Source organism: Protobothrops mucrosquamatus, unplaced genomic scaffold (assembly GCF_001527695.2).
Source record: "Protobothrops mucrosquamatus isolate PMUCROS unplaced genomic scaffold, P.Mucros_1.0 scaffold1520, whole genome shotgun sequence".
Lineage (NCBI taxonomy): Eukaryota > Metazoa > Chordata > Lepidosauria > Squamata > Viperidae > Protobothrops > Protobothrops mucrosquamatus.
In genome coordinates, this window is record NW_015387692.1 from 148,525 (window position 1) to 173,868 (window position 25,344).

The 25,344-nt window shown below is 44.4% G+C and overlaps 3 protein-coding genes across 3 annotated transcripts in view; 1 reads left to right on the forward strand and 2 right to left on the reverse strand.

Annotated features, from left to right (window-relative positions):
- Nucleotides 1-866, reverse strand: part of ZNF185 (zinc finger protein 185 with LIM domain) — a 44,259-nt gene extending 43,393 nt beyond the window's left edge. Inside the window, exon 1 of the mRNA XM_015822309.1 lies at nt 751-866. The gene's annotated coding sequence lies outside the window, so the exon portion shown is untranslated. The remainder of the gene's footprint in view (nt 1-750) is intronic.
- Nucleotides 867-10,133: 9,267 nt separating this feature from the next.
- NSDHL (NAD(P) dependent steroid dehydrogenase-like) lies at nt 10,134-19,323 on the reverse strand. The gene is made up of 8 exons (XM_015822304.1): nt 19,270-19,323; nt 17,221-17,293; nt 16,347-16,508; nt 15,139-15,285; nt 13,657-13,785; nt 13,435-13,577; nt 12,012-12,114; nt 10,134-10,687 (listed from the first exon to the last, which is right to left on the reverse strand). Exons 2-8 carry the CDS (start codon nt 17,239-17,241, stop codon nt 10,355-10,357), a joined length of 1,038 nt encoding a protein of 345 aa, XP_015677790.1. The 5' UTR covers nt 17,242-17,293; nt 19,270-19,323; the 3' UTR covers nt 10,134-10,354.
- A 500-nt stretch (nt 19,324-19,823) lies between these two features.
- Nucleotides 19,824-24,481, forward strand: CETN2 (centrin 2). Its single transcript, XM_015822305.1, has 5 exons — nt 19,824-19,920; nt 22,051-22,209; nt 22,376-22,504; nt 23,318-23,455; nt 23,706-24,481. Exons 1-5 carry the CDS (start codon nt 19,918-19,920, stop codon nt 23,793-23,795), a joined length of 519 nt encoding a protein of 172 aa, XP_015677791.1. The 5' UTR covers nt 19,824-19,917; the 3' UTR covers nt 23,796-24,481.
- The last annotated feature ends 863 nt before the right edge of the window (nt 24,482-25,344 follow it).

Below are 25,344 nucleotides of genomic sequence, written 5' to 3' on the forward strand. Positions count from 1 at the left end.
TGATTAATGTTAGATAGAGTATGGTTATTGTATTGTTAACCCTGTGATTGGCTCTGGGAAGTGGGGGGGGGAGGGAGGGGGGAGGGGAAGGGTGGGTTCTGGGGAGGGGGGGGAATTACATTGTAAAACTTTTATAAAATTTTCAATTAAAAAAAAAACAGCAAAAGGGGGGCAAAGAGTGATGTTTTTTTTTCCAAATCACCAGCAATTGACCTTGTTTTAAAACTCTGCCCACTTCAGAGTATAAAGAGTGTGTAAGAGCCGTGGGGGACACTCCTTGGAAAACTCTTTTCCAGAACTCTTCTACCTTAAAAGACCACTGTGAACACTATTCTGGACGCATGGAGCAGCCAGGAAGAAAAATACTGTACAGCACTGGTCAGGGAAAAAAGCAATTCATACATACTGTACCTATTCTTATCACAAATCAATCCTTTCATTTCCCTTACGTCAAACCAGATCAGTGTAATTGCTCATTACTTCATCGATAGGGCGTGAGAAAATGGGAAACAGTTGAGAGGGTTGTAAGAGGAGAGGGGGAAAAAAGGAGATGGGGACTGCAAAGCCATCTTTCTCGGTCCTTCCTCCTCATCCCAACTTAGGCTACCCACATCTGGCCCAAAAGCCTGAACAGTTTAGGGCAGAGCGCAACCTTTAACCCTGGATAAGCTTACAGAAAAAAAAAGCAGACTCCCTTCTCCTGTTTCCCCAAAGGATTGTGCCTGCCCAGCAGAACCAAAGGAGACTTACTTGGGACACTTGCACAGGAGAAGCAGCACCGGGGATTTCCTTCTGCGGGGATACCTTACTTAAAGCCTACAACAGCCTGCACCCTCGGTTGGCGTGAGCGGATCTGCAGGGAGGGCAGTGTGTGGGCAAAGCTCCCAAGATCTCAGGTTGGGGCCCAGCCTTGTTATGGGAGGGAAGGCTGACAAAATGGGAGGGTGCTTCTACCCTGCAGGGCACCAAACAGGTTCCTACATCCCAGGCACAGGAGAGGGAGAGAACAAGAGAGAGAGTCCCCCCTCCCTCTCTGCTTCAGCCTCTCCCTTCCACATTCTTTGCATTCTCTGCCCTGTGTCCCTGCAGACGTCCTGGGCCAGAGGAGAAAAGACAGCAAGTGGTAGCTGAGGTCTTGGCTGTGGGCAAGGCTGACAGGTCAGGCATTAGGGATGCCAGAAGCCAAGCACCCTCCCCCAGCATCTAACTTGCCCAGAAAAATCAACTCTCACCTTTTGCCTATCGCAGTAGCACAATCGCCCAATGACTGAGACGGATGAGCCGTGCCAAAAATTCCTCTGCATTGTCAGCCTGCCAGTCCTCATTCGGTTTCTTCGGAAACAGATTGGCTTTTGAGTGTCTGTGGAGATTCTCAGCCATCCAGGGCAGGGTTGTCTCAAAGGTCAACTGGACTTTCTTTCTTCTCTTGGAAGAAGCTTCTTGGATGAGAAGTGAAAGGTCTTCAAAGAGACGTTGCCTCCGGAAAAAGCACCTTTGGGATTGGCTTTTGAGGTGTCTTGCGAAGAAGGAGGAAGGGTAGAAGATCCCTTGGACATTGTGACGATCTTGCCTTTCTGGATTTGTCTGAAATGGTCTAGGGCAGGGGTAGGCAACCTTGGCTCTTTTATGACTCGTGGACTTCAACTCCCAGAATTCCTGAGCCAGCCATGCTGAGGGGAAAGGGAGAGGTTTCCAAGCTGAGCCATGCTGGCTCAGGAATTCTGGGAGTTGAAGTCCACAAGTCATAAAAGAGCCAAGGTTGCCTAACCCTAGTCTAGGGCCTCCTGCTTGAGGAGGGGGTTAAGCTAGAAGACCTCCAAGGTTCCCTTCCACCTGTTATTCTAGTAGATTACAAACATCCCAGAGCAAGGTGTGAATAATGTCCTAGAGTTTCCTTCTAGCTATCTCATCAGTGTTCAGCCACGGCTTCTCTGGAATCCCGAGCAAAGATTAATAATGTTGAGTTTTTCTCTTAGGGCAGTGATGGCGAACCTTTTAGAGACCGAGTGCCCAAAAACTCCACCCCCCATCCCCCACCCCACCTGCCCACAGGACCACTCACCGCCTCCAGGGCCCGCCGCAGATCGCCCAGGCAGCCCAGCAGTGCTATGGCGGCCACACTCTCTGCCCACGTCCTGCAGCATCAACTGCATGATGGGGTGTGAGGGCAGAGTCTTGTCTACGCTGCCTGGTGGCGCTGCTCCGTGTGGGCCACGCTCAAGGGCAACTCTCCTTCAGGGGGGCTGCTGGAGAGGAGGGGGTCACAGGGGGAGGCAAGGCTGGGGCAACGGCATGTGTGCCCACAGAAGAGGGCTCTGAGTGCCGCCTCTGGCACCCGTGCCATAGGTTCGCCACCACTGTCCAAGGGGATTTCAGTCCAGCAAGTGCAGCAAAAAAAATCAGTAGGAGCAACGGAAGAGGTTAGCAGAGATAATAACAATAATAATAATGATAAAGTTGGAAGGGACCTTGGAGGTCATCTAGTCCAACCCCTTGCTCAGGCAGGAAACCCTATACCATTTCGGACAAATGGCTGTCCGGTTTCTTCTTAAAAACTTCCAGTGTTGGAGCATTCACCGCTTCTGGAGGCAGGTTGTTCCACTGGTTAATTGTTCTGACTGTCAGGAAGTTTCTCCTTAGTTCTAGGTTGCTTCTCTCTTTGGTTAGTTTCCACCCGTTGCTTCTTGTCCTGCCTTCAGGCGCTTTGGAGAATAGCTTGACTCCCTCTTCTTTGGGACAGCCCCTGAGATATTGGAAGACTGCTATCATGTCCCCCCTCGTCCTTCTCTTCATTAAACTAGACATACCCAATTCCAGCAACCGTTCCTTATATGTTTTAGCCTCCAGTCCCCTCATCATCCTTCACCACATCCAAGAATCAGGAGCCCAAACAGCAGCAAGAGAAATGCGGAAGAAAATTTCAAACCATCCTGAGAATAAACCATCCATAAAGGAAAAGATTTGAAAATCACAAGGCAGAAGCCTGGCCCATTGTGATGTGATGTTATATAGTTGCTTTGTTGTTTGGAATGCCGTCTCGTAATTATTTTATAGTTATTTCGTATTGGTTCCACTTTTTGTTGTTTTTGTTTTCATGTTCTGCTATTGTTCTGAGCCACCCAGAGTTGGTGGCAGTCAGGCGGCCACTAAATTGAATGAATAATTGAATGAATTAATACTTGAATAAATGAATGAATATAAACCTCCCAGTTATCTAAATACTTTAAACTTTACAACAGGAACGAACATTACACTATTCTTCCTCCAAACAAGAGGCATAATATTGAAAGACAAGTCAACACCCCCTATTCTATGAAAGAAAATCAAATGGGGTTTTATACGCTTCTCCAATGGGTTTCTCTCTCTCTCTCTCTCTCTCTCTCTCTCTCACACACACACACACACACACACACACACACACACACACACACACACCAAATGTGAGTGGAAGAGACAATACAATCCTCTCTCCTAGGTTAATATTAAACCCGAGAAAAATTCAGGAAGTCAGGCAAAGTTGCATGATTTCATCCAAAACATGAGCATCGTTATAGTGTTTTTTGACACTGAATTCCCCTGAATTTTAAAGTTATCCAGAAGTAGACTTTGTTTGGACAAAAGTAAAATGAAACACGGAACTCATTTATACAAAATACCATAGGTCAAAAAAAACCCCGATCGATAGTTATGTAAATGTATTAGAAATTAATATATATGTCCTTGAATAATATTTACATTAGCAAAGTATATATAGAATTGTAACCGGTAGCTATTGGAATAATATATTCTACTTTGTTCCTTTTTTGTTGTATTTTTTTTCAGTTTTTATGTATTTTTTCTTTGATTTGTATCGTATTATAATTATCTTTTGTTTCGTTCCTTTTTCTGTTATTTTTAAAAGCGATCAATAGTTATTTAAGTCGGAACTTTTTTTATGTTTAATCACAAAATGAGACAGAGTGAGAGGGTTTATTTAGACCTTTTTCTTGGCTAAGGAAGGCAAGCGATGATTGACATTTTGAGTTATCTGCTTCTCGGAACAAAGAACCGTCTCTGGCCCCAAACGATGCCAGCAAATGTCAGTGCTTTCAAAATGACATCAATCTGTTCTGCTATTCGGAATTTCTCAACATCACGCAGATTTCACCAGGAGAAGCCTGCAACTATCTTTCACCAGCTTTAATGCATCCCTTAAGTCTGCTCAGCATTGTGACACCTCCCCAGGATTACGGTTAAACCCAGCGTTAGTCACTTGGAAGGCTACAGGCGTTTTTTTAAAAAAAATTGCAAATTGTTAGTGTCTTCCTAACGTCATTGAGGCCGAAGGGTAAAAACAAAAGCACATCAGTTTTACTATTTGAATTTAAAAGACGGGGGGGCCAAGGGAACATTTACAACCCACCGGTTTGCAAGTCTTGTCGATGTGTCCCTTTGCACAAAAAAAAAAAAAACCCGGCTGAAAAAGATTGCGAATACATTTTAAAAGAACGAGGGAAGAAATGGGAGATATGATGAAATAAGAAAGTTCCTTTTGACTCCATTATGAACTCTAGGAAGCATTACGGTGCCAAACTGGCTTGCCTGGGGCCATCTTTTGCCAATCATATACAGTACAGGTAGCCCTGACCTATCTCGTTCGTTCGCCTTGAGAATTATAAGGCTACGCACATGGAATGCATTAGACATTCAAAGAATAATATGCATACATTACGTAAGGAATGCATTGGCCACAGCAGAATTGCTCAGGATTCTCCATCCCATTTCTGGGTGGGGAAAAAAACCAGGTGGAGGACTTCTCTGCATTTCTCCAGGGGAAAGAGTAATTTCCAGTAATTTCCTCAAGGGCAAGAGTGCCCCTTGATGATGCCTGCAGCTTGGCTACTCAAAAATGTTTCCTTAGAACAGTGGTTCTCAACCTGTGGGTCGGGACCCCATTTGGGGTCGATCAACCATTTCACGGGGGTCGCCAAGCAAGGCTGTCCACCATTTTTTTTGGCCGCCATTTTTTTTGGCCGCCATTTTTTTTTCCCTTTTCCGGCGGGTGCCTTACCTCCCTTGGGCTGGGCCAGCTGGTGGTCGGCCTGCTCCATCTCTGCCGCTTGCCAGATACGCCTCGGCCGGCGCAAGGGGCGGAACCACGCGTGCGCGGCGCTCCCGGGCAGGGAAAGTCCTCGACTTACGACCGGTTGGGTAGTCCTCGACTTACGACCGGTCAAGTCCTCGACTTACGACCGGTTTAGTCCTCGACTTACAACTGGTTGCGGTCGCGGCATTAAAAAGGTTGAGAACCACTGCCTTAGAAGAAGCGGCCCTCTTGATGTCGCGAAGGTTATGGGAAGCACAAAAAGTCAGAGAAGCTGCGGGCTACAGAGAGATGGTTGCGCAAAGAAAGATGGGAGGTTTTCATCCATTCCTTGGTTGACCTGGCCTTAATACCACTCTCATCCGTGGCAACCAGCACCAGCAACAGGGTGTTGGTTACCATCTCCGCAGCCCTTCACGGCTTCCACCAGGTTAATCTCTGCTTGTTTCTGCTCATCCTACTAGATCCAGCAGAATGGATGTGTTCCTGATCCCGTTGATGAAACAACGCCACCTGGCCTCGCTTAAGAAATAGGCTTTCTCTGTCCCAGCATTGACCATTTGGAACACCATCTCTGCAAATGTTGGTTGACCTTCTTGCTGGTATTTCATAATTCCTTGAAGATTTGGATATTCCTCAAGTATGGAGACCAGGTTGGGTGACCCCCATCAATGAGATTCTCTCTCGGTACAACCTGTGTTTACCTTATTGGCTCAGATCATCCTCAGGTGTCATTAGGTTATTTTTTATTTATTACATGTTTATCTTGCCTTATAAGTAACTGAAGATGGTGAACATACATAATACTTCTTCCTCCTCCTGTTTTCCCCACAACAATCTTGTGAGGTGAGTTGGAGTGAGAAAAAGAGAGAGAGAGACAGATTGGCCCAAAGTCACCCAGCTGACTTTCATGTCTCAGGCGGGACTAGAACTCACTGTCTCCTTCTTTCTAAACCAGCACCTTAACTGCTACGCCGTACTGGCTCTATAAAACTGTTAGTTGTTGCTTGTATTGGTTTTAATACTATGTTTACGCCCGAGTCACAATTGTGGGATGGGCACATATTTAAACTAATAAAATAAATAAGCATGCATGTACCATACTCAAGAATTTCTTTTTTTTAATGGATTTTCAAAAGCAAATTTTCTTTTGTCATACTGCATGAAAACTATCCAAATATTTCTCCAGCCTGGCACTAAAGTACAGCTTCTAGAACCTCTAAAATGAAGCCCCTATATTGAGTTTGACTTCTAGTGACTATCTGGACACATCCATATGAAGGAACTTTTCTTCTAGCCTTCGGTCAATCAAGATACGTCCACAGAGTTTTCTCTTCCAACAATAAGGAAGTGTGCGCATTCAACTGTTCAACCTGAGCTGCCAATATTCCCTGCTATGGAAAGTTGGAAGGGGTTTTCCATGCTTGTTCTTCCAAAACAACTCAAATTGCTTTTCTTGCTCAAATTCCAAGTCGTGCTTGCTGTTCTGGAATACCTTTCTGGTCCCCCACTCAAGTTTTAATCCGGTCTCACTCTGCGTAGTTTCTGAGCTTAGCCAAATCAACCTGAAGCTATTCGCTGATAGGCACTTATAGATGACAGCATAGGAACAGGGTACAATCTCGTACAGGCAGTCCTCAACCTACGGCCACAATTTAGCCCAACATTTCTATTGCTAAGTGAGACAGTTGTTGAGTTTTGCCGTTCTACGACCTTCCTTGCACCAGAGTTGTTTAAGCAAACCACTGCAGTTGTTAAGTTAGTCACCGGTTGTTAAGTGCATCTGGTTTCCCCATTGGCTTTGCTTGTCAGATCACCAAAGGTGATCACATGACCAGGGGCACTGCAACCGTCATAAATACGAGTCAGTTGCCAAGTGTCCAGTTTTGCAGCAAAACTGCATCCAGTTTTGGTCACCGCGATGTAAAAAAGATGTTGAGACTCTAGAAAGAGTACAGAGAAGAACAACAAAGATGATTAGGGGACTGGAGGCTAAAACATATGAGGAACGGCTGCTGGAATTGGGTCTGTCTAGTTTAACGAAGAGAAGGACGAGGGGTGACATGATAGCAGCCTTCCAATATCTCAGGGGCTGCCCCAAAGAAGAGGGAGTCAAGCTACTCTCCAAAGCGCCTGAAGGCAGGACAAGAAGCAATGGGTGGAAACTAATCAAGGAGAGAAGCAACCTAGAACTAAGGAGAAACTTCCTGACAGAACAATTAACCAGTGGAACCACCTGCCTCCAGAAGCGGTGAATGCTCCAACACTGGAAGTTTTTAAGAAAAGACTGGACAGCCATTTGTCCGAAATGGTATAGGGTTTCCTGCCTGAGCAGGGGGTTGGACTAGATGACCTCCAAGGTCCCTTCCAACTTTACCATTATTATTATTATTATTATTATTATTATTATTATTATTATTATTATTATTATTATTATTGATCATGTGACCAAGGGGATGCTGCAACAGCTGGGTGAAAAATGGTCGTAAGTCGCTTTTTTTCTGTGGCGTTGCAACTTCAAAAGCTCATTAAAGTTTGTAAGTCAAGGACTGCTGTATACAATTGCCTTCTGAAATGTACAATCATGGTAGGCAGAGGGACAAACTCAGCCCTGCATGACTCGTTCCTTCTAAATATAACCTCTAGTAGCCTTTTACTGCCTCCTGCCCACTCAGATCATTGTATCCCACTTGGGAGGACTGGATCTGCTTACCGCGGATCCCTAACTAGACATGCAATGATGGAGGTTTCATCCTTGGATCTTGTCCCTTGCCTTTTTTCAGAAGTTTAGCAATACCGGGGGACATTTCCTGCCAATACAGAGATATTACACATTCTTCAAAACAAAAGCCAAGCCTCATCTGAACCCATTCTGCATAAGGGTGTGCCAACAAGCGTGCATTGCAAGGGTTGTGAGTCATTGGAGAAGGCGGAAAGGAATTCTATGCATCGCATCGCCCCTCTTGTCCCATTTTGGCTCTCCTTTGACCAGTTCTAGCTTTATTTAGATTTGTTGGTTGCCAACTCCAGTAGACTCGAGTTATCAGCTTAAGCGTGGACCTTCGAAGCTTGGAGGGATAACAGAATAACAGAGATGGAAGGGACCCTGGAGATCTTCTAGTCCAGGGGAAGGCCACCTTGGCTCTTTTATGACTCGTGGACTTCAACTCCCAGAATTCCTGAGCCAGCCATGCTGAGGGGACAAGGAGAGGTTTCCAAGCTGAGCCATGCTGGCTTAGGAATTCTGGGAGTTGAAGTCCACGAGTCATAAAAGAGCCAAGGTTGCCTACCCCTGTATCTAGTCCAACCCCCTGCTCAAGCAAGAGACCCTACACCATTTCAGACAAATGCCTATCTGGTCTCTTCTTAAAAGCCTCCAGTGATGAAGCACCCACAACTCCTGAAGGCAAGCTGTTCCACTGGTTTATTGTTCTCACTGTCAGGACATTTCTCCTTAGTTCTAGGTTCTCTCCTTGATTAGTTTCCATCTATTGCTTCTTTTTTGCCTTCTGGTGCTTTGGAAAATAGGGTGACTGCTGCTTCTTTGTGGCAGCCTTTCAAATATTGGAACACTCAAGCCGGGGAGATATTTCTTCAGGTTTGGTAACTTCCATCCATTGCACCAGTCCCAAGGAGCAGAAATACTTTTTAATATTCATATCTTAATCCATACCTATGTGATGTATGTGATTTGAGATAGTGTAAAAAAAGGGATACTTTCAAAAAACATTTTAGTTGATACAAAACTAACCCCCCCCAAAAAAATCTTATTATAAGGATAAGCTCTTCCCCCCACAAATTAGCAAGTAGATTTCATCAGGAACCCCGTACTGTACATCAGTGAAGATTCTCAGTTATCCAGGTAAAATTGTCTGAAAACTGAGTTATGACAACTGGAGTTATCGATCCAGTTGTCATGACTCAACTTACAGAATGTACTGTACATTTCATAATGCAGAATACAGTATATGGGGTTAAAGGTTGAATTGTGGGCCTCTGGGTGTTTTCTGACCTTCTGTTCTGCAGATGTTTCATTACCAAGCTAGATAGCATCATCACTGCATGGAGATGGTGGCAGTGTTTGCTGGCTGTTTATTTGTGATGGGTGATCCTACCAGTTTTTGATTGGGCTATTTTGTTTTCCTTCCTTGATTGATTTTTGGGTGGGGTTTTTTAAGTTCTTTGATGTCTCCTATTGATCTGGGTGTTGATTAATAGGTATGAGATAAGAAAGGATGTGTTTAGGTCAGGTGGCTCATAGCCAACCCGCACCAGATAAAGAAGAATGAAACATCTGTAAGAAGATGAAGTTTAATGAAGAGAAGGACGAGGGGGGACATGATAGCAGTGTTCCAATATCTCAGGGGTTGCCATAAAGAAGAGGGAGTCAAGCTATTCTCCAAAGCGCCTGAAGGCAGGACAAGAAGCAACGGGTGGAAACTAATCAAGGAGAGAAGCAATCTAGAACTAAGGAGAAACTTCCTGACAGTGAGAACAATTAGCCAGTGGAACAACCTGCCTCCAGAAGCGGTGAATGCTCCAACACTGGAAGTATTTAAGAAGAGACTGGACAGCCATTTGTCCGAAATGGTGTAGGGTTTCCTGCCTGAGCAGGGGGTTGGATTTGATGACCTTCAAGGTCTCTTCCAACTTTACTATTATTATTATTAAGAGAAGCAAGCCCAAAGAATACCAAGAATCCAACAAGCTTCAAAAATGATAGGCTTTGGGCAAAGTCTAGAACATGGGTGTCCCACCTTGGCAATTTTAAAGACCTGTGGACTAACTCCCGGAATTCTCCAGCAAGCCATGTTGGCTGGGGCATTCTGGAAGTTGAAGTCCACAAGTCTTAAGGTTGCCAAGACTGGACATCCCTGGACCAGACATTTCAGTTTCTCCTCAATCCAAGCACGTTTCCTCCTTTTGCAATGACAAATCTCAAAACAAGATAGTTCCCACCTCTCGCCCTTAAACCCGAAAATCTATGTCCCAAAAGTGACACGTTGAAAAGGAAGATAGTAGATCAAGCAGCAATTCCACAAAACCAATGCACCTTTCTGAAAGGCTTTTATCAAAAGATGCCCCTGTACAACACTGGGTCATCCTGGGCCAGCAGCTACTCTGGAGACATTGAAAGTATTTCAACCTCAGAAGTTGTTCCAAAGTGGGACTTTTCCCCATGGCAAATAGACTGAAGGGAAAGACCAATCAGGGAACCTACATAGCATCCATGGAAGAGGTTCAGGAGATGTCTGGTTGGAATTCAGACCATCACGTGGTCCTTTGGAGATGGGAATAACTCTTGATGGTCCTTGCGATGGCTTCATCCAGGCGAACCACCGGCTTGTAGCCCATGTCCCGTTTGGCCTGCTCACAGCTGTAATAATGGAACGTCCCAGCGAGGGCAACCCTCATGGGAGTGAAGGTGGGATGAATGGTAACCAGGGGACTCAACAGTAGCAAAACCAGGGAGAAGAGAAGGGCTAAATAGTACGCTAGCCAGTAAGGGATGTGGTATTTGGGAGGGTCATAGTGCAGGCCGGTGAGGATGCGAGACAAAAATTCCCAAAAGGGAATGGGCTCATCATTTGTGATGTGAAAAGCCTGCAAGACAAACAGGGAGAAGGGAGGGATGGGAGTTAATAAACTAATCATACCAGAAACACGCCCAGCAACATCAGGGTAGAAGATCAGACAATCCGTACAAGATAATTACATCTTTGACTTACACCTCATCTTTCCTTTAGGAGCTAAAGGAGGCGTCCATAGAAGTCTCTCCTCCAACTTTCTCACCCAGCGCTCTCCTGAGGTAGGTGGGGCCAACTATGGACCTCTTCTAAGCTTAGCACTTAAGGGCTATGTCCCGTTGGGCCCTCTCCCTTAAACCAGGGACAGGCAAATTTTCTTCAATCAATGACACAAAATCTGAGCAATTCGACTTTATCCTGTTGGATTGAGCTGCACTAAGACTCACTTGCGGAAACGTGAAGATGCTCTTGTGAGAGACATTAAAGATAACCTTGAAGGCTTCCCGCTGTTGGTCCTTGTTAAGCTAAGAATGTTAAGGGCAGCTCCATCCTTCACAATTACAAATGTTCAGCCCAATTATTTTAGCCTTTTCTGTTTGGCAAGGTCAAAGCTGCATTTGGTACAGTATCTCCTCTCAGAGGTACATCCAGGGGTGGGATTCAGCCGGTTCGCACCAGTTCAGCAGAACCGGTAGCTAGTTTTTTGTTGCCCAGGCCCAGAATGGACTTCCGGAAGCGGCATCCACACAGAGAACCGGTTGTTCACATATCTGAATCCCACCACTGGGTACATCTGGCTAGAAAACTTCATAAAGGTCTTTAGCCTTTGTCTAGGACAGTGATGGCGAACCTTTTAGAGACTGAGTGCCCAAACTGCAACCCAAAACCCACTTATGCATCGTCGAGTGCTGGGTAGGTGTGGCCCATTGGCTGGGTGTGGCCAATTGGGTGGGCGTGGCTGCGGTGGTAACGACAGACTGGGTGGGACTAAAAAGTTCAATCAATCAATTCCAACTTTGCAAGATCTTTTTTTTTCCGACAAGAAGTTGAAATTGACTGATTGAACCTTTTTTTTTTTTTTTGCACATGGCAGCGGAGGCCTAAAACGAAAAGGTTTTTATAAAACCCAGTTGAAGGCCTGGGACTGGGGCGATGGCACGCGTGCCCACAGAGAAGGCTCTGAGTGCCGCCTCTGGCACCCGTGCCATAGGTTCGCCACCACTGGTCTAGGAGAAATTTTCTTTGTCTGTTCACACTTCTGTTTCTTTGGTTTACATTTTCCTTCGTTCCTTTCCCCTTTTCCTGGTTTCATTTTTGAAAAAGGGATCCTTGAGTTAAGAATTAAAAAAAGGCTGCTTGCTTGAAGTCTAAGCTTCAAGGCAACGATGGAGTGGCCTTACCTTTCCACACAACGGAGAATCCTTTTGAAGCTGTTCTGCAGCCAGGATGTGTCCATGGACCACGTTTTCCACAAAGGTAAAATCCACCAAATTCTTCCCGTTGCTGTGCAGAAGAGAAAAAGAGTTCAGCCAACAATAAAATGCGTGAGCCAAACTGTAAAACACAGGGGGGGATCCATCTGGATGCAACATTACTTGCATAAACGCCATTAACAAATAACTCGTTGGTGCTTCAGGCAGTATTAAACCATCTATTAAACGATCTATGAGATCTACAGGGATTGTGAGGGAACAGAAGTGAGATTATTAGTGAGTTTAATGAGAGAAGCTTTTTTTTTTTTTGCTCTGCATGGTTTTAGAGAAAAGGGACTTCTTAATTTTCCTGCTTTAAATGGGAGATGAGATTCTTTTAGCTCTAGAATTGTCTTTCTTTGTTTCACACTTCTGATTCTTTGGTTTACATTTTCCTTCATTCCTTTTCCCTTTGCCTTTTCTAACTCAGACAATATCATTTTTTTTAAAGGATACTTTTTAGAGAGCAATTTCCAAGTATGGGATAAAGAACACAATTAAGTGAACAACAGTAACAGCATTGTGATGATCGAGTCATAACAAATCACCAAACGTTACACCATAAAATAATGAAACCTATTGGCAATAATCTTATGCTTCAACAGAGCAGTAGAAAATTAAGGATAATTAAAAAACTTGTTAAAAGCCACCACAGTGAAATAGAAAGTAACTAAGAGTAAATGAGTCATTGGCCATGTATTGTTTCAGTTGGGAAAGATTTCGGAGACGCAAGCTGTAGCCAAAACATTCCTTGTGCAATACACAAGGCAAATTATTTCAAAGCAAAGGCAATTATTTCTTGATTCAGGTGTGCTTTCCAGAGGACAAAATGTTGCAAGAACCACAAATAGAATCAACTTGCACTAGTGAAAAACACAAGCAGCTCAGGGTTGAATTTTGGGGTGCTTGCTTTTCTTTCAAACAGATGCTCCATTAACAGCCAGAGTGCATCATGGGTGCAGAATTACGCCAGAGGTCTCCAAGCATGGCAAGTTTAGGACTTATGGACTTCAATTCCCATCATTCCCCAGCCAGCCATGCCTGGCAGGGGAATTCTAGGAGTTGAAATCCACAAATCTTGAAGTTGTTTGGAGACTCCTGGCTTATGCAATTTGCTGGGTTTTTATAGGTGGTAGCTTGTCCTACCAGCCTTGATTTCTTTTGATCAAAACATGGGTTCCTGCCTATCTTGGGTGTTGGTTAATAAGTATGTGTTGAAGAGGAAGGATGTGTTTAAGGCTGTTCTCTTCCTTATGCACTGATGAGGTTACCTAGCCTGGTCAGGAAATCTCTCAAGAAGAAAAGCAAGCTGAAAGAACACGAGGAACATTGTAGATGCAACTTGATTTACCCAATGATGACTTTCATTTTGCCACTCTTGGCTGCCTGGATGAGAACTGGAACCAGCTGAGGGTCCCGAGGTCCAAATATGCCATGTGGTCGGATAGCAGTGGTGAAGAAATTCTTCTCTGGGTCGCTGGCTTTTAGCACCTCCTAAAAATAAGAAAAGAAGAAGCCTATGTAGATCCACCAAGAGCAAAATGAAGCACCATTAGCCACAAAAGATCCAGACCTTCTCCTGCAGAATCTTTGTTTCTGTATAGTAATCGATGGGTTTCTTGGCATAAGGGAGATCTTCTGTACCATTCTTGATGTCTGTACCTTCAAAGACAACACTGGCACTGCTGGTCAACACCAATTTCTGCCAAAGCAAAAACATCCAAGGAGTTATTGAAACACACTGACTGCCAGATCAAGTTAGAGCAATACAAGATTCTTGTTGGATCCAAGTCTATAGCTGGCATTCTTCTCTATCTGTACAAGTCGTTCTTGAATATAAACAGCTACTTCTGAAAAGTCTACCAGGAGGGCTTTGATGAAGATTGAAGCTGTCTTCTAATACTACATTTCACTAAAGGCTAACAAAATCCTGGGTTGTATAAACAGAGGCATAGAATCAAGATCACGCAAGGTATTAGTACCGCTTTATAAAACCCTAGTGAGACCACACCTCGAATACTGCAGCCAATTTTGGTCAGCATGTCACAAAAAAGATGTTGAGAGTTTGTAAAAAAATTCAGAGAAGAGCAACTAAGATGATCCAAGGCCTGGAGACTAAAACATACGAAGAACGGCTGCAGGACTCGGATTTGGCTAGTCTAAAGAAAAGAAGAAATAGGGGAGACATGATAGCAGTATTCTAGTATCTGAGGGGCTGCCACCAAGAAGAGGGGGCCAGGTTATTCTCCAAAGCACCAGAGGGCAAGACAAGAAACCATGGTTGGAAACTGATCAAAGAGAGAAGCAACCTGGAATTAAGGAGAAACTTCCTGACAGTGAAGACAATTAACCAGTGGAACAGCTTGCCTCCAGAAATCGTGGGCGCTCCACCACTGGAGATTTTTAAGAAGAAACTAGACATTCACCTGTCTGTGACAGTATAGGTTCTCCTGCTTGAGCAGGGGGCTGGACTAGAAGACCTCCAAGGTCCCTTTCAGCTCTATTTTAATCTATTTAATATAGTAATTGAAGACAGATTCCTTCTAAACAGCAGATGATGCTCACCCTTTTCATTGTATCAAAGTGACTAAGGGAAAAAACAACTCAAGGGATTAGAAGAAACCTCTCCATAAAGACTAGGGGGGAAAAGGGGAACTTAGTTCTAAGGTGCTGGCCTAGCAACCAGGAGCCAGTGAGTTCTAGGCCTCCATTAGGCATGAATGCCAGTTGGGTGACTCTTTTTTAGCTCAACTGATCTCATGGGGCTGTTGTGAGGAAAATAAAAGGCAGGAATATTGGGTATGTTCAGCACCTTGAATTATACATACCGGTAAAAATGGTGGTGGGATTAACAAAAAAAAATCGAATAACAACTACAATTGCAGTGAATTTCTTTTCTGTCTTAGGCCTGTGAGACCTGTTCAAGTCCTCAAGGAACCCCTGAGTACTCACTTTGAAAAGGCCCATTCTAGACTGCTAAAGCTTCCAACTTAGAATCAGCAGGCAGATACTTCTTGTTTGGGTTAGCATTTTAAAATTCTTGCTCAAATCTTACCTGGACACCAGCTTCTTTACAAGCCTCAATGACTGTCTTGGTCCCCAAATAATTGACTCTGTAAAAAAGCTCTCGATTGTTGCTAGAAGGGGCAGGTGAGGCACAATGAAACACCACGGTCACACCTTGCAGAGCTGGGAGTAGATCCTGCAATGGAGAAGAGATACAATCATAGAACTGGCGAGTTGCATCAGTCCTCTGAGTGAGGCCATCTCCGTTTGATGCCTCTTCAATTTCTACATGAAGGCCTCCAGAGAGTTAGAAGCAAGAATGTTGGAGAATCTGGAATTGAGTCTAAGGGCTATTCAGCTGAAAGATGCCAGTTTAGAAGAACCTCTAAGACTGGAGCTAAAGAGGTAATTTCAATTATTCAGAGACTCTTAGCTCTTAAAGTATCTTACAGCAGAAATGAGAACTGTTGGAAGCAATTAGTACATGAGGAGATGTAGGAAACGCTTGTCAAACTAGTACGCACAATTACAGCAGACTCTCCTAACTTGTTGTGGCTCCATCTTGTGAGCCCCTCTTATCGGAGGAAGAAGGCTCCAAACATGAAGGAGAGGAGATGGCTAGGCCTCCCTCTCCAGGACCCTCCGCTTTGGCAATGCCTCAGGTGTCTCCCGACGGAGAAGAGATTGACCAGGAGCCGGGTGGTTCTGAGATTGACCAGGAGCCAGGTGTGTCGGATAATGAGGAAGAGAAGTTGTGGCTGGATCCACGCCAGCGTAGGAGTGACAAGCATGCGCAGCAGAAAAAGAGACGTGCCAGAGATTAAGCTGAGTCACTGGACCACACCCCACAGGCTATAAAAGGGTGGTGGTGGCCATTTGGACTTCTGTGACGGACAANCTGAATCTCTGGCAAAGTAGTGTGCTGTGGTTTTAAACTGTGTGTATTGTTTTTGTTTCTGTGTGTTTGGAGTAAAAGGTCTTGGCAGGCAGCTACGGAGCTGCTGCCAAGTTTCTTATCTGTGAAGTGGTGTCTGGAGAAGTCTTTAAACCCTCGGCTGGCTGTTTGGGTGTGTGGGTCGGAACGGGGACAGAACATAACTTTGCAACATCCCCCAACATACAGGGTGGAAATTCCCAGAATTCCCATTGGTACTCCTAAACAGCCTTCATCAACTCCAGTAATAGGGCTTAAGACCAACAGACTTCATGTTGGCCATACACCTGAGCCATGTCAATCTACCTCAGTTTGTTCCTTACCTCTTTCTTGCAGAGATTGCCCAGGTAAAACTGCACCTCGCTGTTATCAAAGCCTTTGCAAATGTCAAACACGTTGACCGAGTAGCCTTTTCCCACCAACTGCTCTACCAGATGTCGACCAAGAAATCCTGAGCCACCAATCACAGTGCATTTTTTATTAGCCTGCAAGAAGCAGATGCAAAGGGATCACAATCAGTTTTTTTGCAAACAGTTTTGTTGTGAGCAGAGAAAGAAACAAGCAAGAACTCAGGCCAATAACAGCCAGTGCAGGACAAAAAAATATACCCTTCAGTGCAATATATATATATATAAAAACATAAGTTTGGGAGAAATGCAATTTTCCTTCTCAGAGAGCAAAGCTGAGAAGCAAAGAGTTGTGGTTGCAGGGCTAGCTCAGATTATAGGCTTCCAAATAAAATCCCAGAAATCATAACCAAGGATTTAGGTCAGGAGCACTTAGTGCTCTGCAGGATCTTTCCACAGTTAGCTAGTGAAAACAAAAGCTACCTGTTTAAGAAGTTTAAGCCCCTACCTGGGCTGCAAAAATACCTAATTTGCAAATTCACAATTGTAGGCTATCTAAGTAGAAGACAATATGTAGTTGTCTCCACAGCAACATTTTGAATCAGGATGACTGTCCTGTACTCTTATTTCAAACTAAAGGGATGGATCTCAAGGTCCTAGCCCAAACAAAGCAGATTCCAGGAGACCGACACCCCACCTGGAAGCCAGGTGAGAGAAAATCTGGCATTTCATTGAGAAAAACACAAGTATCTCCATTCCATTACTCAGAGTAGTACTTCCTGCACGAAAATAAAAGCAGATCCCCCCCCCACACACAAAAAGGTAATTTTGCAGAAATAAACTAACTTACCGGCCTCAAATGCGTGGCCATCTTGTCCAAATATTTCTCAGGGAGGGAGGGCAATTCTCCAGTTCTTTTCTTGCTGTAAAATGACAGAAAATGTTAATCAGAATCTTCCCATTTCCACCACCCCTAAAATTAGATTGCAACCTAACTTTTTAACAGCCAAATGTTTATCTCTCTTTATAATCAGTCAAGATGAGCAACTGAAATTTTCCTTACCCTGATCTCAGCATAAGTCCTGCAGATAAAATTACTGCCTGGGGGGACACTCTACCTTTGCAACCCCTCTGAGAGCATTAAAAATTAAACTATTCAACAGCCTTTGTAAAGGAAAAAAACAGCCATTCTAAAAAAGATTAAGGAAACAGGCCGCCTGTACAGTTTATTCTTGCCTACATATAGAAATATTGTGTTTAAATGTGGAAGATTTAGCCACTACTATTAATACTAACTGTAGCACCACTTGAACACCATTGGCACTGGCAAGGTCCCCAACAGACAATTGCAAAAGTAGGTTTATTTAGAACAGTTTATATCCTGCAAATAATACCTTGAACACATCAAACAATAGCTGCCTATCCCAGGTCCTTGGAAAGGACTCCATAGGTAGATGAACAGGCCAAATTCAGTCTAAGCATCTGGCTGAGTGTGCAACCAATCATAACTGTCTCAAAGGTGCTTTTTTAAAAAAGTACCTGGGCTACGTTTTTCCCCCCTTTAATTTCAAAAGTTGCCTTTTGAAAAAGCACCTTTGACACAACCATGACCTGGATAACCAAGAATCTCCATAGACAACCAACAATAATAACAACAACAACAGCAATTGACTGGACAGCCATTTTTCTGAAATGATATGGTTTCCTGCCTGAGCAGGGGGTTGGAATAGATGATGTTCAAGGTCCCTTCCAACTTTATTATTATAATAAAATGTATATGTCACCCTAGCTCTGTACAGTTTACAAACGGCCAGACATGACATGTTAGTAAATATCAAAGACATATAACAATGCTCTGTGTTATCAATTTGCTAGTCTAATAAGCCATCTCCATAACTGGCTCCTTTTTAAAGAAAATGGAATATTAACAGAGGAATAGAATCAAGATCACATTAATACCACTTTACAATGCCTTGGTAAGGCCACACTTGGAATACTGCATCCAGTTTTGGTCACCGGGATGTAAAAAAGATGCTGAGACTCTAGAAAGAGTACAGAGAAGAGCAACAAAGATGATTAGGGGACTGGAGGCTAAAACATATAAGGAATGGCTGCTGGAATTGGGTATGTCTAGTTTAACGAAGAGAAGGACGAGTGGGGACATAATAGCAGTCTTCCAATATCTCAGGGGCTGCCCCAAAGAAGAGGGAGTCAAGCTATTCTCCAAGGCGCCTGAAGGCAGGACAAGAAGCAACGGATGGAAACTAGTCAAGGAGAGAAGCAACCTAGAACTAAGGAGAAACTTCCTGACAGTTAGAACAATTAACCAGTGGAACAACCTGCCTCCAGAAGTTTTTAAGAAGAAACTGGACAGCCATTTGTCCAAAAGGGTATAGGGTTTCCTGCCTGAGCAGGGGGTTGGACTAGATGACCTCTAAGGTCCCTTCCAACTTTATCATTATTTATTATTATTATTATTATTATTATTATTATTATTATTATTATTATTATTATTATTAATCAGTTAAATCACTTAGAGTCGCTTCAGTAGAGAGGTGGGTAGCATATAAATTTAATAAATAAAATACATCACAGCTAGAAGAGTCCCTTGTCATCTCCATCACATCATCTGGAAACTAACCAAGGAGAGGAGCAACCTGGAACTAAGGAGAAACTTCCTGACAGTGAGAACAATTAACCAGTGGAACAACCTGCCTCCAGAAGCTGTGAATGCTCCAACACTGGAAGTTCTTAAGAAGAGACTGGACAGCCATTTGTCCGAAATGGTATAGGGTTTCCTGCCTGAGCAGGGGGTTGGACTAGATGACCTCCAAGGTCCCTCCCAACTTTATTATTATTATTTATTATTTATTTATCTCCATCCCCTGTCATCCCTCACCTGCTTTTCTCAAAGCTGCCAAGGTGTTCCTCCCTCTCGTTTAAAAAAAGGATATCCCAGGTTTAACGGTGAGGCAAAGCCAAAATCGAGGACCCGGACAAGGGGAAAGTCTCTGACGCCGCCCGTGGATCTCCCTGCCCAGGAATCCAAAGCAGAACCGATCCAAAGAAGAGATCCAAGGAAAGCCCACCCAGCACGCTCAGCGGGTCCCATTCATCCTAACAGCCACGCCCCTTCGCTTTTATAGTCCTTGGCAGGCAGACCGCGCCCACCCCCCGAGCTTCTCCAATCAAATCCCGCGGCAGCGCTCGGCCCCTCCCTCTCCTTCGACCCCACCCCTAGGGTGAACATCTGCCGAGAGTGGAGAGGCTCGCCCAATTGGCTCTTCCGCCTTTGTGGCCAATCGGGTCCTCTCCCCGCCGAAGTCGGCTCCACCCCCGCCCTCCGACGTCGCCACCAATCACCTCCCAGTGCGTCTCTCGCGCGCCCCGCCGTTCGGCCAATAGCGAGGGCGGCTGTTCCGAAGTCGGCGCGTAGCGAGAGGAGCCAATCGGAAGGCGCGACCGTGAGCGTCCGGCTGCTGGGCGACGGTTGAGCTCTGGCTCTTTTTCCCAACGGGCGGCCTCGGGACCGGCGCCGCTTCGGGGGATGGTCAGTGGGGTTCGCGGCCGGGGAAGGCAGTTAGGCAGGTGGGGAGAAGGCGGCGGCAGTGCCGGCGAAGCCAGGCGAGGCGCGATTGAGCCAAAATCGCCGTTAACGGCCTGAATTCGCATCCGTTCCCTATGCTAATGTATGCAAATGAGCCACCTTGCGCATCCGAAGCGGATCTGGCGCCGCCTTTGAAGGATCGGGAGGCGGGAGGCTTTCCCCGCCTGCCTTCCCGGCCGCTTGCTCCACTCGGCGGCCCCATCCCGGGCTTCCCGCTTCCCGTGCACGTGTGAACTCTCCGAGGGACACGCGGTGGTGGGTGGAGTCGTGCCTTGAAACTCCAATTCGAAGTTTCGGCGAGGATGGGGTGGGGGAAACCTCTTGTAAAGCTCAAGAGGGGGTAAATGGACGCTGGAAAGGAGACCACCCAGTGATCCCAAGGGGGGGGACAGGCAGGCTAGACTGGAAAATCCAATAAACATTGGCCAGGCATTCCCGGAAGATCCAATAAACGTTGGCTAGGCATTCCCATCGCCGTTGCCAGGAGACGACCACAGCACCGCCAGCTCTGGGGAGGCTGTTCTTGACCAAAAAAGGAGCATCTTACCTATAGAAAAGTAGCACCGGGGGGGGGGGGAACTGGATCATTTGCTTTCCTTGATTTACTGCTTTTCTGATTTTGTTCAACCCTGTTGAACGATGTGAGTACAGGTTGTCCTCAACTTAACGACCACGATTCAGCCCAGAAGTTCTGTTGCTAAGTGAGACACTTGTTACATGAATTTTGCCCCGTTTTGCGGCTCCTCTGGCCACATTTGTTAAGTGAATCTCTGGAGTTGTTAACTTAGTCACACGGTTGTTAAGTGAATCTGGCTTCCCCCGTTGACTTTGCCTGTTGGAAGGTCGCAAAACGACTCTGGGACCCTGCAACCGTCATAAGTATGAACCAGTTGCCAAGCGTCTGCATTTTGATCACATGACCGTGGGGATGCTGCAACGGTTGTAAGTGGGAAAAATGGTCAAGTCACTTTTTCCAGTACTGTTGTAACTTCAAACGATCATTAAATGAACTGTTATAAGTTGAGGACTACCTGTATGCTGTCAAGTAATAACAGTTGCCTGTGGGATGTGGTCAAAAAAGTCAAGATGATGGCCATGCTTTTGCAATCAAAGCTCCCTCTCTTTTATGCACCATCGTTCTCATCTTGATTATTTTGACCAGCTTGAGGATCTCCTTGAGTGCAGCCCCAATATATCCGTGCTGATATATGTTGACTTAAAAACAAAATGTTCCCTACAATAAGATCAGTGCATCAACATTTTCCATTTTAAGTTGCAGCCATAATGCTTTTTTTCCTGAGAATAAACACTAATAAAATTGGTAATATTTTTAAAGCTTGGGAAATACAATATGACTACAGTGTCATTTTAATCATAAGGTTAAGCTTTTTTATATATATGAAACAAGTTTTTATTGGTTTTCCAGTTTTACATTTAAATATTTGGAAAGCAGCATGGTGATTGGGTAGTCAATAGTACAATAACAAAATATTTAGTACATATCTCAGGTTACAACATCAAAAAATTCCTTCTCTATTTCCCTTAAGCTAGTAAATTTCTAATTATAACAAGCTCAGAACATTTATCATTATATTCTTGCTTATACATATCCATATCCTGTATTAAATTTTACCTAATTTTTAAATTTTAATTACAATATTCCAATAAGGTTAAGCTTTTTTAAAGGAATATCTTTAGGAAGAATATCTCCTACACAACTATAACCAGATATGTATGAATTGGGTGAAGGAAACCAGGGTGTTCCTAGACCAAATACATAAATAAACCTATTTGATTTAGGATGTGTTCGAAAAATAATAATTCAAGACTTGCATCACATCTGCGGGATGGTGCATCTCTTCACATTCCAAAAATTGGACTTTTTCTTCTTTTTTTTTTTTTTTAAAAAAAGACAGTAATTTAGCTATTGGGACCTCAGAGGCAGAAGTGTTTGAAACTCTTCTTCAAAGTCGGGCCAGGCTCTCTGGAATAGTCAGAAGTGAAACCCTCTAGAGAGCTAAAACTGGGTTATATCTTTTAATGTTCTCTTCTGCCTTTCATCCATGCTCTCAGGCCTCCAGCTATAAGAAAGCGTCCCTTGGAGCAGTAGCTCAGAGGAAGAAAACAGCTCCCAAAACCGAACTCACCGAAGAGCAGAAGCAAGAGATTCGGGAGGCCTTTGATCTCTTTGACACCGATGGGACTGGCAACATTGACGTAAAAGAGTTGAAGGCAAGCTACCAAATACCCCTGAGGTGCTCTCATTACCTGAGAGCCGGCTCCATTAGTGGGCCTCTCAGAGGAGATCTGTAATTTTAGCCAGAGCATCGTAGGACCGGAAGGGACCCGGGCGGTCTTCTAGTCCAATCTTATCTCGGCCTCTTTTCATTGTTTTCAGGTCGCCATGAGGGCCCTTGGGTTTGAGCCCAAGAAAGACGAGATCAAGAAAATGATCCTTGAGATTGATAAGGAAGGGACAGGAAAGATCACCTTCAGTGACTTCCTAGGAGTGATGACCCAGAAGATGGTATGTTCTGCTGGCTATAGAGATAGGCGCTGTTTTTATGCTGCAATTCTGAGAAAGTTCGAAAGCCGTCTGGGGTTTCTCCTGGTAGCGTTCTGTCGTAACTCCAGATACCAAACTGGGACTGGTAGAACGATGCAACTTGTGAGGCAGACTGGAAAAGAGTGAAAGTTTAAAGTCTTTTCTGTCAACAGCTCTTCAACAATCTTGTTCTGATTGGATGATGAGGATGTGTTTGATTGTATGTGAGCACTAAAAGCCATCTCCGGCGGAATCCGCTTTGAGGGCGGAACCTGCTTTAAAACAGCAATAGCACTTAGACTTATATAGTGCTTTTCAGCCCTCTCTAAGCAGTTTACAGAGTCAGCATATTGCCCCCAACAATCTGAGTCCTCAAAAGCAATGAAGGCTGAGTCAACCTTGAGCCCCATCAGGATCGAACCCTAGACTGTGGGCAAAGTTAGCCTGCAATACTGCATTCTAACCACTGCACCACCAGGGCTCCTAATAGCAATAGCACTTAGACTTATATATCGCTCCACAGTGCTTTATAGCTCTCTCTAAGCAGCTTACAGAGTCAGCCTGTTGCCCCCAACAATCTGGGTCCTCATTTTACTGACCTCGGAAGGATGGAAGGCTGAGTCAACCCTGAGCCGGTCAGGATCGAACTCCTGGCATTGGGCAGAGTCAGCCTGCAATACAGCTGCATTCTAACCACTACGTCATTATGGGTCATAGCTCTCTACAGCGTTGCCCCATTTGTTTTTGTTTCACGCTGTTTAACATGTCTGAAGGCTTGCTCTTTTTTTTTTTAAGGCTGAAAAAGATTCAAAAGAAGAAATTCTGAAAGCGTTTAAGCTCTTCGATGACGACGAAACAGGCAAAATCTCTTTCAAAAACCTTAAGCGCGTGGCCAAAGAACTGGGGGAGAATCTCACGGACGAGGAGCTTCAGGTTGGAAATTGTGTTGATTTGTTTTTCGAAGCGATTGTATAAACAGTGATGGTTTGAACTCATTTTAAATAAGCTGAAGTCTGGTAAATGGACAAGTGGGAATGCATGAGTGGGAAAAGATCAATCAACGTCAGCCAGTGGACAAAGCTGATTACGTTGAGGTCAGATTGGAACAGTAAGCAGCTCTTTGAAGTCATCTTTGTTTCCATAGACCCGCTCTTAGCCCCCTCGATCTTTGCTTCTGCTGCAGGAGATGATTGATGAAGCCGATCGAGACGGCGATGGGGAAGTCAATGAACAGGAGTTTCTGCGGATCATGAAGAAAACCAGCTTGTACTGAGACGCCGGGTCCACACCGTGACTTCATTTGTTGCCTCCTGTTGGCTGAGTTCAGTCTCAACAGGTTCTCTTGGAAAGCAGCCCGAATTTCATAAACATTGTGAGCTACTTAACAGTTCTTTTTCTCTTTGTAGATCCCAGCGACACCTGCTGACCTCCCAGCCCATCCTTCAGTGTTGTACACAGCAGAAAAATGTGAGGCCTGGTGGGTGAAAGGACAGTTTGAAGAAAGGGGTGTTATTTCTACATAGGTTGCATGTGAGAAAGGGGGTTTTGAATTTCCATTCTGAGAAATAACCTTTCTCTTTCAAAACATTGTTGCAAAGAAGCGGAAACTCTTACTATTTGGGTGTTTAGTCAAGAAGGAAACAGTTCCAGGAAGTAAATTTGAGAACAATTTGATTCTTCACTCTTCTGTTCTTGTCATTTACGAAAGGGGCCTGATTCTGGTTGTAAATATCCAGAAGCAGTGCCTGCCTTATCTAAATGTTGACATAAAGATACTGTGCACTTAACTACGTAGCTTTTATTTCCCTCTCACCACCAGAAAAAAGCACTGAATGTAAATGGATATAACTTTGAGACCAGAACTGATTGGAAGGAACTTGTAATAGTTTTGTTTTCTTCTTCTAAACGTGGCTTGTGTTGTTAGTTGTGAAAAGTAAAGCTGAGATCAAGTTTTATGGCTGCAAAGTTGTCTGGTTTTTTTTTTTTTATTGTGCAGCGGACTATTTTTAATTTTTCATTTATATAGTTTTTCTGCATAAAAATGCTAAAGAGATTTTTGCCGGGTAGAAACAAAAACAGGAGAGGGAAATCTAGTCTGTAAATGTTATCTGTCAGGCATGGAGGGCCAGGTCCACCACGTGTGAAGATTCAGTTAAACAGTTTTATTGTGCACAGGAATCTTCACAATTAACAGCAGCAGCTTGAAGTTAGATAAGGGGTAACAAAATTCAAGGGGAGTTAGACTTAGCTCCTTGTAGCTATGTAAGGATTCTAGGCTGATCCCTCTTTTAACTCCATCCCCAAGTTCTGTTGTATGCCTTCTACATTATCACCCCGATCCACTGCTATACAAATTGGGAAACACCCCCTCCCCCCAAAAAAGAGAGAAAGCACAATACTTTATGATGGAATTTCATCATTATGTAGAGGTGTAGGTAGTCCTCGACTTAACGACCACAACTGAACCCCAAATGTCCATTACGGTGAAGTGACTTTTGACCCATTTTACGACCTTTCTTGCCACATTTGTTAAGTGAATCACTGCAGTTATTAAGTTAGTGACACGGGTTGTGAAGGGAATCTGGCTTCCCCCATTTGAGTTTGCTTGCCAGAAGGTCGCAAAAGGGGATCACAAGATCCCAGGACACTGCAACCGTCATAAATAGGAGTCAGTTGCCAAGCCTCTGAATTTTGATCACGTGACCGTGAGGATGCTGCAACGGCCGTAAGTGTGAACAACAGTCGTTAGTCACTTTTTCCAGTTCTGTTGTAACTTTGATCACTAAACTCATAAGTCGGTATAATGGCTTCCGACTAAACTG

Coding starts and splice junctions, on each gene's coding strand:
- NSDHL (XM_015822304.1), bottom strand. CDS start 17,241: ATGGCCACGCATTTGAGGCCG. Junction 16,509..17,220: donor TGGCCACGCATTTGAGGCCG/GTAAGTTAGTTT, acceptor TGCTTCTTGCAG/GCTAATAAAAAATGCACTGT. Junction 12,115..13,434: donor AAAATGAAAGTCATCATTGG/GTAAATCAAGTT, acceptor TCTTCTGCACAG/CAACGGGAAGAATTTGGTGG.
- CETN2 (XM_015822305.1), top strand. Junction 22,505..23,317: donor GAGTGATGACCCAGAAGATG/GTATGTTCTGCT, acceptor TTTTTTTTTAAG/GCTGAAAAAGATTCAAAAGA. Junction 23,456..23,705: donor TCACGGACGAGGAGCTTCAG/GTTGGAAATTGT, acceptor CTTCTGCTGCAG/GAGATGATTGATGAAGCCGA.